This window comes from Vidua chalybeata, chromosome 5 (genome assembly GCF_026979565.1).
Source record: "Vidua chalybeata isolate OUT-0048 chromosome 5, bVidCha1 merged haplotype, whole genome shotgun sequence".
Taxonomy (NCBI): Eukaryota; Metazoa; Chordata; class Aves; order Passeriformes; family Viduidae; genus Vidua; species Vidua chalybeata.
The window spans coordinates 13,447,842-13,465,622 of record NC_071534.1 but is presented as its reverse complement, the minus strand read 5'-3'; the positions used below and the strand labels follow the sequence as shown (position 1 = coordinate 13,465,622).

The following is a 17,781-nucleotide window of genomic DNA, read 5'->3' as shown; positions in this document are numbered from 1 at the left end:
GGTGCTCGAGATGCAATTACCAACAGATTTTACCTGTGGGTTTGGTATGAGCCATATCTGAGTATCTTCAAGACACTGCCTTCAGCTGCCCTTTTCTTTTATCTGTGGTGATTTTTCTGGAATAATTCTTGAAGACAGGGGCAGTATCCTGTATCTAGCCATCTACCTACATAAAAGTTACAGAACTTAAATCTCTGAGACAATTCTCCTTTTGTCAGATTTGGTTGAAATAAATCAGCAAGATCAAAATTTAGCAGACAAAAACTAAAAATTAGCCCTTAAATACAGTTTTCTTTGGGAATTCTAAGCATTTCTCTGTGGTTTTTGGGGTTTTTTTTGGGGAGGTTTTTGTCTTTTTTTTTTTTTTAAAGCCTAGCTGTAACACTGTATATGTCACCTTGTCTATAAATGGATGATTTGGTAGAGTTTTAGAAATTACATTGACACTGGAAGCATGTCTGCAATTGTGATGTTGCTCACTGCTCACAACTTTTCAGCTACAAAGGCCTGGTGTGGAAGATGTGGCTGTCCTGAAAAAGGAGCTGGTCCAAGTTCAAACATTGATGGATAAAATGACCCTGGAACGTGAAAGAGAATCTGAAAAGCTGAAAGATGAGTGCAAGCACTTGCAGGCTGAGCAGGCTAACTCTGAGGTATAATAATCATGCATAATAATAATAATAATCATACATAAAGATGTGATTTCTAGCTTTGCCATGGTTACCGTATGAAAATGGAAAATAATTAATCATAATGAAAAAGCATTTTTCTTAATTAAATCTTCTCACTTCTTCAAAAGTTTTGGTTATTCTGCTCTTCTGTCAGTTATGCCTTCCACTTCAATACAAGCAGAGGAAAAGGGATGCAGCATCTCAGATTTGGCTCTTTAAGAAGACTCTACTCTTCAAATTGTCTCAAACAGCTCCTGGCTAAAATACAATGTTGCTAAGTGTTATGCATAAGAAAATAAGAACCGGAAGTCCTTCATTGGCACATTGGCTGCAGTGCTTGACATAAATGTTTGGCCATGTTTCATCTCAGCCTTGCTCTTCAAGATCACATCAAGGACTGAAAATTTAAAGTGGTTTTTACACCATCCATAGCTGGTTTTACAGGTTGGCTGAGGATACACATATTAATACTGGTTTTCAAAGTAAATATCTTTAAAATAAGGTAAATGCTCAGTATGGGTGAAAATAACAAAAATCGTATTAGCCCTATATGAGCATCTTCAAATACTGCCGGAGAGGGATGTGAAGAATAGTACAGTCTACAATTGTCACCTAAATCTGTTGGGTGTTTATACCTTTTTTCAGAGCTGTACCTGAAAGTGGCATCTACATCTTTCACATGAATATTTATACTGAGCGGTTCCTTTCATCTTTAGTTTTTCACTATAGTGGCTCCTGCATAGTGAATGTGTTATGAAAACAGCTGCACTGCTTTGGAGCTAAGCATTGCTATGAATCTCTGCTTAGTGGGATTTGTTTCAATATATTAGAAATCTTCATTAAATGCAGCACCTGGGCTTGATTGTTAACTTGAGTGCCCAAAGAAGTAAACAAAATTAGTAGCCTAAATTGAGGGTAAATTTAATAAAGCCAGGACTAGTGTTTTTTTGCTTTTTTTTTTTCCCCTCCCACTAAGCAAAGGCATTAGAAACACTGGAATATTTATAAAACAAATTTGAGGAAGTGTGTCTACTACAGCTTTGCAACTGCATCTTTCCATCTTTCCATTTTATCCACTTTATTTTTCTGCTTTCTGATAGAGACACTTAAATTTGAGGTAAATTTTTTGGAAAGCATTTAATTTTTATAGCAAATTTCTTTCATATCAAGACCAATTTAAGATGTTATTAAACAAAAGCATTCCTGGTTTTTTAATGGTTCATTATTCATACAGACACATCAGCAAGAAAATACCAGGACTGAATATTTACCCAGGATGTGTTTCCCTGTTAAGAAAGAAATGCGGGACGGTCTTACTGAATTGTGAACAAGAAATGGATCTTTATGCATTTAAGTTACGATTCTAGCTGGAAAGGCTGCAGTGGTGTCCTTTGTAAGCTTCTGCACATTTTCTTCATTATATTCTCTCAGTATGAAATAACCGTACTGTTTTCTGATAACTTCCTGGAATGTTTAGCCAAAAAAGAGTGATCCTAGGACATGTTTTAGCTAACAGCTCTGTTATGAAACAGTGTTGTAAAGCACAGGGTTACAGAAAGTCAGTTAACTATATGCAGTCATATACTGTGTTCTTACATTCTCTTTGGTGTTCCTTTTTCTGTCGGAAGGTTGTAAATTGGATGCTCATTGTCTATTACTTGTGTTCTGCTTTAGTTCACTTTTGAATTCAGTATTTATGCATTTGTGCTGAAATCTCTGCTTATGAGAACAATAGGAAAGAAAACTTCTTTAAAAAAGGTCACTATTATATAGTGTATTTGAAATGAGTGCATTAACACACAACATGTTTTAGGGCAGCTATGCCCTAAAGTGATTTTCTTGTTTTCTTCCATTACTGTATTCAAATACTGTGCAGTCATTGATATATTCTGTTCTGTACTGATCCTGTTTAATGGGGTAGTATTGTTCCTCTGATTATGCTGACCTGCCAGGTTGATGTGTCCAAAAGTCACACACCAAGTTTGCATCAAATGTCAGACTTGCTTCTAGAGCCTTTTCCTGCACATTTCCCTTCCTAGGGCAGCCAAGATTTTGGCCATGTAACTGCAATGACTTGGGAAGGTTTCACCTTTGGCTAGAACTATGATAATTATTAATGGATAATCTGTTACGATTTTCGTCAGTTTTGGGTTTAACCTGGCATTTGCTATTGGATTGAGTGAGATTTTCATCTTCCAGAATAGAACATAAATGAATCTCAGCTGTGAAATTACACTCAGTGATACTTCTGATGGTGTTCTGAGCTTAGTTTACAGGTGATTTTTTCCCTAGGCTTTTTATTATTTTTTTATAGCGTATTTTTATTTTGCTACCAGACATCTTGCTTTTCTGGGATTTATGCATGGAAAGCTTTGTTTTAAATGTGGATTTTTCTTTTTGTCTTTGCAGGCTACCATTAACCAGTTAAGAGCTGAACTTGCCAAAGGACCTCAGGAGGTAGCTGTGTATGTTCAGGAGCTGCAAAAACTTCAAAGTTCAGTCAAAGAGCTAGAACAGAAGAATCAGGTGAGAATGCTATTATTTCCTATGCTTGTCAGCTGACATTAAAATGGAAACACATCACACAATGCCTTTGGAAGCACTGAAGACTAACTTCTTGCAGGAGTTGAGAATTTGTTTGCCATTTTGTTTAACAATTGGACTACTATAATGCACAAGCAAACACCATATTTTAATGATAATCATATCCTACAACTGAAATTCTTTATGTTTCTATGATTCCAAATTTTTAATTGCTGTAGTTTATGGTTACCTATCGTTAAGCAGAATTGCCATCTCACACATTAAAAGTAGTATCCCTGGAAATAATACATTCTGCCTAAAAATCATAATTTGAAAGATATTCTGAGTTCTCTTTGTTGGTTTTCCAGTTTATTAGCTTTTAGACTGTACTTTTGTCATATTTTTCAGGCCATTTACTGGCATCATGAATGGTAGAAAATGGAAATTAATTCCAGAAACTTCTCAACTTAGATTCTTTGAGAGCTGTTATCAGAGCTCTTTGAGCTTGCTGCATTTTGTATTTGTGTTTAGAAGTCATGTATTGTGGGGGTAAAAATGGAAGTAAAGGGGGAGAGGAAACAAGGACAAAGATGTGTACTGCTTTATGTTGCATGTAATACCAGGTATGAACTGGACATTACATACATGAATTTACTAGGAACCTTGTCAGCCTTGGAAATAGGAAAGGGCAGGGACCAAACAGAGTGTATTTAATGTAATCTAATATTAAAGCATTTGCAAAAAATATAGGAAGGTGCAATTAAAATTTGGTAAATAAAACTACCTTTACCAGGATGACTCTGTTTGGCTCACTAAATCAGGTGTGGAACTGAAAAAGTAAGAGTTGTCATGCTGTAATTTTCCACAGACCAGCAACAATGAATCAAGCTTTTGGCAGAAGTGTTGCTGTAAAATATAGAGCCTTTTCCTGAATCTCTTGGTATTTCATTAACAAATGAGGAGTGAAACAGATTGATGCATAAGATAACCACACATTAAGAGAGAGTCCTGTGCTATGTCAGTTTAATGACAAACACATCTTGAGGAACAGGAAGAGATGAAGTGGCAGTGAACTGCTTTTCCTCTTGCAGTTTTAGTGATTTAAAGCAGTTTACAGCCATCTCTTAACGCAGCTTTTTGTAAGATGGTATCCATAGGAATTATATGCTAGCTAAGGAATTTTGGCCCTGGAGGAGCTGGACCTAGAATTGGAAAAGGTAAGACTAGCTTCCAATAAGAGAACTTGCTTCCAATTTGAACAGTGTGTCATCCTTGAAAAATCTGTCTGGGAGGAGCCATTAATTCATGATAGAACACATTATATGTAGAATATATAGAATATAATACATTTGATATGAGCATTGATTTATAATCCAGTTGCAATGTGGGAAGATATTTCTGTGCATTGATACAAAGATTTTCAAGCTCATGTACAACCTCAAGCAAGAAAGCTGTTTCTTATATTTTCAGGAGCTATACTGAGAAGAACAGAAATATATGTAAGTGTATAGGATCAGTTTTCTGAGATCAGCTGGAACTCTGTCATTTTTAAAGCACAGTAATTATGGGGCTTGGCTTGCCTTGCAGAGGCCAGTAAGGGCCTGTAGCTCAGAAGAGAGCTAGCATGGAAAACTTTTCAACTTTTCCCCCAGTTGTAAATTAAGTTGATTTGAACATTCAGGGAAAACAATTTAGTTTTCAGGATATGGAAATAGAGTTTGTGTCGTGTTCTCAGTAAGAGGAAGTGAATTTATGTGAGAATATGAAAAACAGTATTTCCAGTTGAAACTGTGTGCTGTATGGGCTCCAGAACCAACATGTGTAATACAATATACAGGTTAATATTTTCTTTAATAATGTTTTTGAACATTATTAAACAGAATGTTTTTGAACTGTTCAGCGTCAACACTTAGAAAGAAATTCAAATATGTTGAACAGCTGCAAGCAGAATTGTACTTGAATTGCTATGTAACTCTTCACAGAGTCTGACTGAGAAGCTGCTGAAGAAAGAACAGGACTACACCCAGCTGGAAGAAAAACACAATGAAGTATCTGTGAGTCAGAAGAATGTGCAGGCAAGTTTTCACCAGAAGGACCTGGACTGCCAACAGCTTCAGGCAAAGCTGTCTGCATCTGAGGCCTCAGTACAGAGATTGCAGACAGAGCTAGGTGAGAAGGCAGAAGCAAGCCAGAAACTTAAAGAAGAGCTGTCTGAAGTAGAGACAAAGTACCAGCATCTCAAGGCAGAATGTAAACAGCTCCAGCAGCAGAGGGAGGAAAAAGAGCAGCATGGCCTGCAACTCCAAAGCGAGCTCAGTCAGGTAAGTTTCCTTAAGCCTCTTAGAACATCCTGTTTGAATGGTTCCTTAAAATCATCTCATAAGTTAAGAAAACTGCACATGCATATTTCTTATGGACATGCATTTACATTTCTTTATTTGAAAGAGAGTAATGAGCCAGCATTTGTATTTTACTACTCTATAGGAAATTTGAGAAAAGTGAGTCTTGGTTTTGCATTAGAACTGAACAGTGCTTGATTTGCTTTAACTCTGAGTAGTGAATATAGTAGGGAATATCTAGTGTGAAAAGCCAGGGTCATTTGAAATCTTGATATTGCTTCCTTAGTGTTTCTCCCCAAACATCTTCTCTTTATGTTGCTGATAGCTGGGAGAGCACCCAGAGCATACATCCCCCCATTCAGAACCCGTTATTCTGCTGAGTCAAATGACTTAAGAGAAGTAGGAGTTTCATGTAACATTGAGCATTTTGAAACTTGAGGCTGGTTGAATTCAATTTTTCTTTTTTTTGGAGAGTAATATGTTAGACTGGAGAAATACTTGTATATCAGTAATCATGTCCAGTCTTAAGATGTAAAAGAATATATCTTTATTTGTTAGTATGACATACTTCATTTTAATCTTGTTAAAGCTTATTTGTTTTAAAGTGAATGTTTTTGAGTTTTCAAACTTTGTAAAATCTGAAGCATATCAAGTTGAAAGCTCCCTGTATATAGTTTATCTTTGAAGAACTGTGACTTGGCTGAACCATGTTTATGTGTGTGTTACATCCCCAGAATGTCTTTTCTTCTCCTATCAGTCTTCTGCTAGGGTGAGAAGAGATCATTATGTTAGTTATCTGCATTTGATGAAACTGCCTGGGCAATAGAACCATAGCCAAGAAGTTGAGCTGAAATCTGTCTTCAGCCTCAGAGGGCATTTTCAAAAGGATTTTTGGGGTGGGAAGATTAAGGAGGAGGATGTGAATAAGGCATTGCTGAATGAATTCCTATGAAAGGAAATAGAGGCATGACACATTCTCTGGTGATACTATTGGGAAGGAAGACAACCTGGGCAAGAAATCTTCCACAAACCGCTGGACTTCAGGATGTGTTTTAGAATTGTATAGTAAAAGAATAGTGCAAGAAAAAACCCCTTTGTACCTGGTATAAAAGAAAAGAAAAGCCAAGCATAAACATATTTTCCCTTCTCTTCCTGCAAAGAAGAGTTCATTTACTATTATAATGAGAAGACTAAATTTGTCTTGTTTATTCACTTGGTACTTCACTGAAATTACCTTTTTTATGCATGTAGTCCATTAGCTTACATTTAGAATATGAATTCTGTTTAGGGAAGTATATATATAGTTGTTTAGTCAAATCACATTTTTTAAGATCCTTGTCATCTTCTCAAAATTCATTTGAATGAGTGCGTGTCTGATTAAGTTTGTACATTTTAGAATTTGGGTGATGTGGAAGAGGTGATCTTAATGGAAGAAATTTCAGTTACAGTGTTGGTTCCAGCATGGCAGTAGGAGGAGGGTGTGGACAAGAGAGTCTGGACTCCTTCAGTTTTGAAGAAATGTTAATTGCTAATAAATTCTGTTGAGAAAACTTGAATCTACGTGATTGTCTTTCAAAGACTATATATTTTTTGCTTTTTTTTGTTTTTTGCCTTCTCTAGCATAGGTTAATCCTGGATCTTATGGTCTTGTTTACTTAAGCAGGACATGTCATCTTAAAGTTCTTCAAAAATACTTAACCATACCTGTAATAAAAGTAACTAGTGTAAAATATGGTTTACTGATTTCCCTCTTTCCAAACATTTTCTCTCAGTATTAGCATAGCCATGAATACTTAATAGTTATCTTCTTGCAATCTTTCTTCAATAGATTTTTTCCTACAGTTCTTGTTTGTAATTTTAGGATGAAATATTTATAGTTTGGTGATCCTGCAAGAAAAGACAAATGTTCTTCATTCCTGGAGGAGAGATTAGGGTCTCTCCTCACTCTGTCCTCCCTCTTCTCTTACCTCTTTCTTAACTGTACAGTCACCGTTAGCAGTCAGCATTTTGGCCACATGCCAAGCAGCTTTTCACTCATGATTTTTGTGGTTGTGGGCAGGTAATTTAGCTTGATTTTTTAAGAAGGTAAGTAATGGATACATTTATTTCCCTGTCTCCAAACCCTTTGAACTTTTGCATTTTTTGATATCTTGAGCTAAATTTTGACCCATGGCCCAAAGGACTTCTGTGTTAAGTCCTTCAGTATTAAATTCTTTGGGAAACAGACAGCAAGAGAGAGGCTTCACCCCACCTTAATGCCTGGGTGGAAAGTGTAATGGTATCACAATCACTGTTCCTTTTTCTGCTCTGCTAGGCAGCCAGTTAGTCAAAGAGTGATTGCTTATAGTGAACAGTAAAATTGGGCTGCCTTTTGCATAGATATTAGTAGGGATTTAAGTAAAGCATGAGGAAGGTTTAGGAGTTTGAAGGGAGGACCTTGAGTTAAAAGGTAAATGGACATAAAAGCATAGGGGGGAGCAAGCTTCATTTGTAGCTTTCCCACAACCTATGGGAAGTTCTTGCTGTGCTGCAAGGTCTGATCCTTTCTCTGGTTTTGCACTGAATTAACAGGTCATTGTGTCTTGAACATGTTCATGTAGAAGTAGGCAGGAGGCAACCCAGGACCTAGAGTGGCAGTTTCACATAGAGTAAACTGACTTTATGAAAAGAGTTTTTTAGAACAGTGAATTGTAAAAGGCCATCCGTGCACTTTGAAGATGGTGAAGTACTGTTTTTGATGACTGATATAATCATGAAGCAGGTTTGTGTCCAGCTGGAAGAGCACATCCACCTACTTACGCTTTGCTGCTGGAAGGTACTGGACTATAAGCCACCAAAGTTGCCGTGTACCCTACACTGACTGTTCATGTATCTCTTCTCTGCAGAGAATGAATGCCATTGATGTAGCCAGCTCAAACTAAAAATTACACTCTTAATATTCTAGCAGAACAGTGCATTGTGGGAGGCGGTGGAGCAGGTAAAGGCAGGGTGCTTCAGCCACTGGATTTACAGGAGTCAGCTGGTGAACTGGATAAGCTGAGATGGCTCAAAGCATCATTGTTTTACATGATAGTCCTTATGCTTTTGAAGGACCACCCTCTTTCTGTTAAATCTCTGTAACTTGTTTTGAAGGGCTCCTGTAGATAATTGAGGATGTTTCTAGGTCCTTCCAACCTACTTTTTTGAATATCTCTTCTTGCCTGTGCCATTGATGCTGTTTTTTTAACATGATTTGTGTTTCTTGAGGTGTACGAGGTACATACATGACTTCAAGAGGTCATGGACTTGTTTTGGTCTGGGTTATGAGAACGTTGCATAAACATTGCACAAAATGAGTATATGTCACTGTTGGCTAAGGAATGACTGAAAAAGTGGATGACTCTTTCTTGCAGTTGCACAGTAAACTCCTAGAAACAGAGCGCCAGCTAGGGGAAGCGCATGGGCGGCTCAAGGAACAGAGGCAGCTGTCCAGTGAGAAACTGATGGACAAAGAGCAGCAGGTGGCTGACCTACAGTTAAAACTTTCTCGTGCTGAAGAGCAGGTAGGGGTTTTTATGCCAGTTCTATAATTTGTTCTGGTGATATGTCTGTACCCACACTTGGGATGATATTGCAGTTTATAAAGTTTGTTTTTCATGGGGATTTCTTTTGACTAATACTGTCAAGGACTTAGAGTAAAATCACCAAAATCTGCTTAGATGCTGCTTGTTTTTACAGATGTATGTGTGTTTGTGGTGCTTAACAAATGAACAAAAATTGTGCATTTTGCACTTACGAGCTTTGTCTGAGGGTCTTAGGAAAAAACAACTTAGGTGGACATAGGCCCATAGGGGTAGTTTTGTATGTAGATATTTTCAGATAAAGCCCTATATGAAGAAAAAGTAAACATGGTACAGCAGGTCATTGATAGTTAATAATCAGTGTGGGTTGGATGGGCAGAAAACACTTGTTTTATAAATTTTGATTTGTTTTAATGAATATCTTGTATATGTTGCTGATTTTCTGCTGACTGTAGGGGGATTGGCCAAATATCTGAGTGGTATGTTGTCAAAGCTTTAAACTTTTCTGTAGCTAATTTGCAAAGCCTTGACTAGTATAGAAGTGGAGAGACTGCTAAACTGGAGTTGCTACTAAAATAATGACTGACAGTTGCTACTGAAGTTGCCAAAAAAAGTAATAATAATGTTGTTTTACAGGTATCTTTATTATCAGTCATGTTACATCTTAACAACTATTGCAAAAAACATACTAAAAATTTCTTATGTTTTAGATTATTTGAGAGCTAAATTACATGCATCTGATAATTCTTTTATAGTTCTTGCTTGTGATATAGAATCTCACCAATTAATTGTAATGAATGCTTTGATTAGATTTTGATCTAGTATTACAGATTTTTGTTTTTATGCAAGTTTTAAAATATCCATGTTTACACTAAAATCTTCTATAGTTAGAGTGAACATTGAGTACAATTGGCATACTGAGTGGTGCTTTTTTCCCACTTATTAGTCTGGTTTGTTTCGTATTTGGTTTTGGGGTTTTTTTCAGCTAAAGGAAAAAGCAGCAAATTCCACAGAATTGCAACATCAATTAGAAAAGGCAAAGCAGCAGCACCAGGAGCAGCAGACACTTCAGCAGAATACAACAGCAAAACTACGAGAAGCCCAGGTAATGTAGTTATGTATTCACCCGTGTGAAAATGGGTTCCAGGGTTTCATTATGCTAAATACATCTTCTTTCTAAAAGTGACTTGCAGGAATTATATTGGTTTCAAGAAATTAACTTATAAATCTGGAATAGAATATAAGGAAAGTGTTTGAAAAATTTATTGATATTTTATGCAATAGGCGCAACTTTTAAGGTCCTTGTAATTAAACACTATTATCTTCTTGTCTAGAATGATCTGGAGCAAGTACTACGACAAATTGGAGATAAGGACCAAAAAATACAAAATCTTGAGGCTTTGCTTCAAAAAAGTAAGGACAATATCTCTCTGCTAGAAAAGGAAAGAGAGGACTTATATGCAAAAATTCAAGCTGGTGAAGGAGAAACTGCAGTTCTTAACCAGCTACAAGAGAAAAACCATGCATTACAAATACAGGTAAGAACTTTCAAGATCTGGTCTTTTCGTTCATTCTTATTTTTTAATCTTGTTTCCTTTTTTTTTTCTATCTCATCAGATATGACACTAATCTTTTCTATACTATTCCATTTCTTTAAACTTGCTTTAAAGATCTTACTGTAAATTTCACATAACTTGTGTTTTGGTGACTTCCATGCTATCAGTGTAGGGAAAGGAATTCATAGATACTTCATTTGTACATATGCTAGTAATATGTACTTACAAATAGCTATACACATAACTTCATATATGTATTTGTATATGCGTATGCTTGTAAAAACCTATAAATATAGTTACAACTATATGTCAATAAATATAATATATATATTTGTTTTACTCATTTAAAAAAGAGGTTTGATTCCTGCTTTCAACACCAAAATTCAGTTTAGCCTGCATCTGTTGTCTCCTTAGTATTTTGTTTCTGTTACATTAAGGCCAAATTGACAATTCCCTTTTGCTTCTATTTTCAGCTGGTAACCTATTTAAACTCTGGTGTTGTGTACAATATAGCTTTACTGTAATGGTTCAGGAAAAGAAATGTGATAGCATTGAGTCTCCAGAGCCATAATAAGACACACTAAAATAAAGTTTTTACTTCCTTGGACATGCTGTTCCATCCTTCTCACATTGTTTTTTTTTCCCCACTGCAGGTAACTCAGCTGACAGAAAAGCTGAAAAATCAATCAGAAAGTCATAAACAAGCCCAAGAGAATTTGCATGAACAAGTGCAGGAACAAAAGGCACACCTAAGAGCTGCTCAAGATCGTGTGCTTTCCCTAGAAACAAACATCACTGAACTAACCAGTCAGTTGAATGAAAGTAAAGAGAAAGTGTCACAACTTGATGTGCAGGTAATGGATCTCTGTATTTTATGGTGATGAAAAATTCTGGTTGTGATTTCCCATTTTGGAAAAGATGCATTTTTCTACAAGGAAATACATACACTAACACATGAATACAGCTGTTTTTGCTGTAAAACTTACTGATGGCTATCAAAAAAATAGAATGAGCTATGGTAAAACAGATGTTTTAGTGAAGTACAATTTATCTTTCAGGTAAAAGCAAAGACTGAATTGCTACTTTCGGCAGAAGCATCAAAAGCTGCTCAGAGAGCAGATCTACAGAACCATCTGGACACTGCCCAGAATGCACTGCAAGATAAACAACAGGTATTAAGTGACACATAAATTTTCTATGTTACCTAAAAACTGCTTAAAAGCCCAAGAATATTCTGTTTACAAACTCAATGCACATATGAATAAGGATTGGGAATGATAATTTAGGATATTTTAACCATGTGATACGCATTCAATTCCTTTTGCTGCTCCAGAGCAAATATATTTCGCAGTGCAAGGAATTTGCTTGCGAGTCCACTCCTTGCTATAGGGTTATTCTTCAGAATCTAAGCTTTCCTTAGGTATTCTGGAGGTATTGTTCAATTCCTGTGTGTATGCTATGAAGAAAAGACTGTAGAACGCACACAGTAGAAGCAAAAACTTCTAACTCTTATTGCTGACTCATAAATTTCCTATCAGCTGCCGGTATTCAGAAATAATTCTCTGTGGGCCAGCTGACATCAAAACTCAAAAGGCTGGTGACAAAATTACATGTTTTTTAATGTGTTTTAATCCTAGTGAAGCATTTAACTGTCTGTTGAATCAAATACTTGCACAGTTAAAATCAGTGCTGCTGTGGTCTTCATGGAAACATCCAGCAGATGTTAATATGGCACCATTTTGTAGCATGGGAAGATAATTAGTTGCTGTAAACAGGAGAGAACTTTTTGCAGCCATTAAATAATTAATTAATAACTAAATATATCAGCTTGGTTGAAGAACAGTGAACTTTGATGTAGCTGTCATCATAGTGGTTACTAGGTGAATGTGTTTGTGTCTCTTGCAGAATTTATTTGTTTTGTGTTGAACAAGATGTTTTGAAATCATGTCTGGTCTGTGGGGAACTGAGCATTTTTATATTTTTGGCTTTCCTCTTTGATGGTTGATTTAATGACAAAGAAAGACATCAAAAATTTTATCTTGGTTTTTTAATGTCGTTTCCTAGTTACTGCTGTACTAACTTGAGGATCTAGTGCCTTTATTACCTACAGTTCCTCTTCCATTTACAAATTCAAACACCTTTGTGAACATTTAGCCCAGAGCCTGTAAGGTTTGAGAGAATATTGAGGCTTTAAAATAATTGTTTTTCAGTGAAACAGAGGGAATTTGTACATGTGTTTGTGTTTCTCCTTTCAATATCCTGCCCCTCAGAAAAAATAAACATTATTTTCTTTTTTAATTTGAACACATTAGATCATTTAAAGCATATATGGCATTAGTAATTTTTGAAGTTATTTAAAAAGTAACAACCTTTGTATTTTTGTTTTACCCAGGAGTTAAATAAGGTCAGCGCTCAGTTGGATCAGGTTACAGCTAAGCTGAATGACAAGCAGGAATACTGTACTCAGCTGGAAGCCAATCTTAAAGAGTACAAAGAAAAATGCCTTTCTTTAGAACAGAAAACTGAAGAACTAGAGGCACAGCTTAAGGTTTGTATTGAACACAGTATCCAGACCTATAGAAACTGATCTCTGCTCTTAGGCAGCATGTGGTAAAAGCTGTGCTCAAATTAGGGGGGAAGGATTATATCAATATCACTATTGTGGGTTTTATTTCTCACTAATGTTTCCTGATTCACCATTTAATCCTGTTCTCTTCTCCCATGCTAGTATATCACATTAAAAAGACAGGCTTTTGACACTGCCACTATTGTGTAATTTTCCTGTGTGTGTGCTTCTACCAACCTTTCTGCTACCTGGAAATTGCTATGTAAGGGTCCCAGAATCAGAGTTTTCAAATTGAACTTTGTAATATACATTTTACAAGTAGTAGCAGGGAATATGTGTTACATTGGCTAGCCCTGCTTAACACCTCCTGTCTGGTTTAATTTATTTCTGAAGCCTTTCAGTAGGCTTTTAGCAAGATTTATTTATCACTATTTCATCTCTTAACTTGATCTGGAGTTTTGCATTCCACTTCTGAAATCAGTTTTTATTTTCAAGTCCACATACTTATGGCAGAAGGTTTGCAGAACGTTTTGGTATTTTCAGTTAAGGATATGGATTAGTCCTAAAGCTTGAGAGCTTTAAAATTTGGGCTTTGAACTTTGTTCACTATTTTGAAAAAAATCTTGGTAGTCAAAATTCATAACACACAAAAGCATATGATTCAGGGATCATGGGAGCCATGCAGAACTGGTTTTGCAGTGTTGTCTGTCTGTAAGGGAGGTTAGTGGTCTTTTTGCTCAAGACTGAGTTGGGTGTTTTTCCTAGCTTTTGTGCTGTGTAGAAGAGAACGAAGATTGTTTTCCCTGTATGAAATTTTAAATCCAAAGCTATTAAAAATTAAAGCTGTCATGCATTTCATTATTAGCATAATTATTTTGTTCTTTTGTCTCTTCTTTTGGACACTGGGTTTTTTTTCTTGCCTACTTTGATTTGTGTTTTGAGTTCTCTTTCTTTTTCTGAAGTTTCACAAGCAGCCAATGGACACAAATGCTTGGGAGAAGTACAGAGCTTGCTTGTGTATGATTTTATGAGGTTCCTGGTAGCTGAAGTGTGAAACTGAGCAGGGTTGTTGATGCTGTCAACAGGAATGCAATTCTATGTAAAATCTCATCATCATCACCATTCTTTGAGATTATTCCAGTTGAATGTTTAGCATTAAAAAAAAAATAGAAAAAAAAAAAAGAAAACAAAAGGCCCTTAGGAAATTTTTGGAGAAACTTGGCCACTTCTTTTTTGTGGCGTCTGTGTGAAAACAGAAGTGCCTGTAAAACAGTCAGTATGTTGAAGAGTCTAAACAGTGCCCATTTGCTGAAGGCTCCTGTGTTCTTTATATTCCATGTGAGTGAAAAAGCTTTGGAAAAAAACAGAAGAAAAACCTATTCCAGGCAGGCATAGAATTTCTTCACCACTGTAGTTTGTGTTTTTGCTTCTGCTGTAAAGCTTTTTGTCTATTACTTTGCAGTAAAATGCCTGCTTGGCCTTTTATTTAGAGATGCTTTTAGAATGTTTTACCACAATAGTTCTGTTCTGGAGGAGCAGGTGATTAGAAAGAACTAAATAATGAAAGATAAATTGCAAAGTAATGAAACAGATAATATGTGAGAGTTGTGACTGCTTTCTACAGTTAATGCTACTCACAGACTAGATTACTCTGCTTTTTATTGCTATTTTTATTTTGTTGGTTGTGTTCTGATGGCTCTATCTTTTTATTTTTCTTTCTCAGAAACTTGAAGGTGACATTCTTGATGCCAGAGCAAGTAAAGACCAAGCTCTTCAGGAGTTACAGCAACAGCGAGATCAGAACAAAGAGTTAGACCTCCGCACAGCAGAACTGAGTAAACAACTTGAAGCAGCAAGAGAAGCGTATGCCTTTCCTGTGTTACAGTACTTTTCAAAGTCAGACATAAAACTGCACCAGTTTGGACTAGAGTTGAAATTTTCTGCTTCTCTCTTGTGATTTCACAAAGTCATAAATAAGTGCTGTATCCCTTCTGCTATAAGAACTATGTTTTATCCCACCTGTTGTCTTTCACTCCATCTGCCATGTTGTCTCACAGGAGTCACTGACTGCTGTGATTCACTACACTTCTTCATTTTATTCACTGTGCTTGTTGTCAGCTAAATGTCTGAACAGTTCGATGTAGTGCGGTCCATCTTTAAATATCTATAGCTCTGTAACCTTTTTCAAATACAAATTTGCAATTTATGCATAAGCAGCAAAGGGATAGTTTCATTATAGTTGAGGAAAAAAGAACCATCTCAAAACTAGTTTCTGAAATTGCTGTTTTGTCTTAACTGGAGAGATGTAATGGCCATGGATGAAAGTAGAGACATTTAAGGATACAGAAGAACCTATGAAAAAGAACTTTTAAAAAGTATGTTTTTATTCTTTTGTATTTGCAGGATGTCTAATGCTCAACTGGATTTGCAGAAGAAATCTGAGGCCCTTGACCAAGCAAACCAACAAATTACAAAGCAGGAGGCAGAAAAGGCCAGTCTCAAACAAAACCTTGAGAAATCAAATCAAGATACAAGTAAACAGCTCAAGGAACTTGATTGTAAAATGCAAGCAGCCACATCAGAGCTGCAACAAGTGAAGTTAGAAAAGGACACTCTATTAAAGGACCTTTCAGATACCAAAGATAAGCTCTCAAAAAGCTCTGAATCCTTCAAAAAAAGAAAGGAGGAATTAGAAAATGAAATTAAAAAAGGAAAAGCAGCTATGGCAGAAATGGTTAGTAGATTCTTTAGTTAGGCATTAAGTTTGGTGTATATGCATTCTGATAAAATGATTTTGCTTTCTGTTTGAAAATAGTGTACATATGATGAAAATGCATGAATATTTAGAACTGTAAGGGAAACAGAATTGTGATTTTTAGTACTTAATACATGTTTCCCACCTTAATTTTTTGTCTAGATATTTACAGTAGTAAGCACCAGTCATATGACATAAAAGGATCCTTTCTTCTTGCTGCATGCCTTTAACATAATGAAGAAACTAAATGGACATGACAAGTGGTGAAACAGTTTGATGGCAGATGTCCCCCTTTTAAAAAATACATCAACTGTATTATAACAACAGAAAGTTTTAGAACCTTTGCTAAAATGATGTTGTATTGAAGAAGTTATTTTTCTGAGGCCATTTTAGTTCCCTTTCTGAAGTCTTTGTATATAGGGGTTCCTGTGTGTTTGTCTGGACATGCTGGAGAGCTGCATACTGCAGGCAGAGAGAGTAACATCACCTGTGATTTGGGGAATGCCTAGCTTAAGGTATTATTGGAGTACTAGAACTATTTGAATTTCAGAAAGGTCTTACAAGTGGCAGAGTAAGAAGTACTTGACCACCAGAGCAACCTATTATGGTAAAGAAAGTAAGCTATTACTCGGGTTAAGATACACCTTTTTTATGTCTTCTGCCTTGGTGGTATGAATGGGCACTGTATGAATACGGTTGTTCTGACACCCTTGTCTCAGACGTGGCAAGGAGTGTCTTTCTCATACTCTTCTCATCTTACATGTCTGTTTTCCAGAACCTAGTCAGAGCTGCTTTTATTCTGATATAAAAAAAAAAAAAATCTGCTCCTAGTTTAAAAGAACATTTTTCTCTTACTCATTCACCTATTGAAGAAAAGCTCTTTTGTTTGCTTTTCTTAGTTAATGCTGTTTAAAGATTTGTTTCTCCTGAAAACTTGAAGGATTTTCTCCCCAGTTTAGACTTAAAGGTAGTAGTCCAGATTCTGCTTCTAGTTCTGTAGTCTTTTAGAGGCTCTCCACTGTCTTAAATGCATATTTGGACTTAACATATGGTTGCACATGCATGGAGGTCTGCAAATTTACTTGCTTGTGAGTTTTAGAACATGAAGGAATTTTAGATCCTGAGCAAGACCAATGAGCCTACTACTTCATCAAGGAGGAGAAAGGGTGCCAACCACAGCTTCAAACAGGGACGGTATCCCTAATCAGAAAAACTCTGTCACCTGGCTGAGTTCATTAGTACAGGGCATCTAAGGTTTAGCTTAGATTTGCCCCTTAAAGTTTTGAGAGGTTTTGAGCTGAAAATATCTGCCATTGAGAAGGTAAGATTTTTTTCATTGAAAATGAAAGTGGTATTTTTAAGGATTTGTAACTCCTGCAAAAATACCCCATACATGGTCTTAGAAGCTAACAGGAATATTTCCTTGTCTTATGCTTTTAGGAAAAATCTTGCCAAGAATTAAAACACCAACTTCAGATACAAACAGAGTCTGTAGCTAAAGAGAGGAATGAATTGAAAAACTCACTGGAGAAAAAGGAGGGGGTAAGTTGTCCGCTTAGTTTCAAAAATCTAAAAACCAATAATAATAAATGTTTAAAAGATTGATATTCAGTCTCACCTGCTGGGACTGATGAGAGATAATGATGTTTCAATTCTCAAATTGTAAACTATCTTTGGCACTGAAATAAGGTGATACTAAAACTTTCCTAGAGGGTAATGTGAAGCTTTAAAATATAGTCATAGTTTTCTGTGCTCCACATACTGTAGCGGGGGATTTTAGCCCTTCAGGTTTTTCCATTAGTGAAACAGTT

General features: G+C 36.2%; 1 protein-coding gene across 2 annotated transcripts in view; it reads left to right on the top strand.

Moving 5' to 3' along the window:
• Positions 1-17,781, top strand: part of EEA1 (early endosome antigen 1) — a 64,751-nt gene that overhangs the window by 26,222 nt on the left and 20,748 nt on the right. For both annotated transcript variants that reach the window (XM_053943696.1, XM_053943695.1), the window contains 12 exons: positions 498-653; positions 3,081-3,197; positions 5,177-5,515; positions 8,926-9,075; positions 10,079-10,198; positions 10,428-10,631; positions 11,303-11,503; positions 11,708-11,821; positions 13,042-13,197; positions 14,939-15,078; positions 15,619-15,949; positions 17,411-17,512. In XM_053943696.1, the coding sequence (XP_053799671.1) occupies positions 498-653; positions 3,081-3,197; positions 5,177-5,515; positions 8,926-9,075; positions 10,079-10,198; positions 10,428-10,631; positions 11,303-11,503; positions 11,708-11,821; positions 13,042-13,197; positions 14,939-15,078; positions 15,619-15,949; positions 17,411-17,512 (2,130 nt within the window). The remainder of the gene's footprint in view (positions 1-497; positions 654-3,080; positions 3,198-5,176; positions 5,516-8,925; positions 9,076-10,078; positions 10,199-10,427; positions 10,632-11,302; positions 11,504-11,707; positions 11,822-13,041; positions 13,198-14,938; positions 15,079-15,618; positions 15,950-17,410; positions 17,513-17,781) is intronic.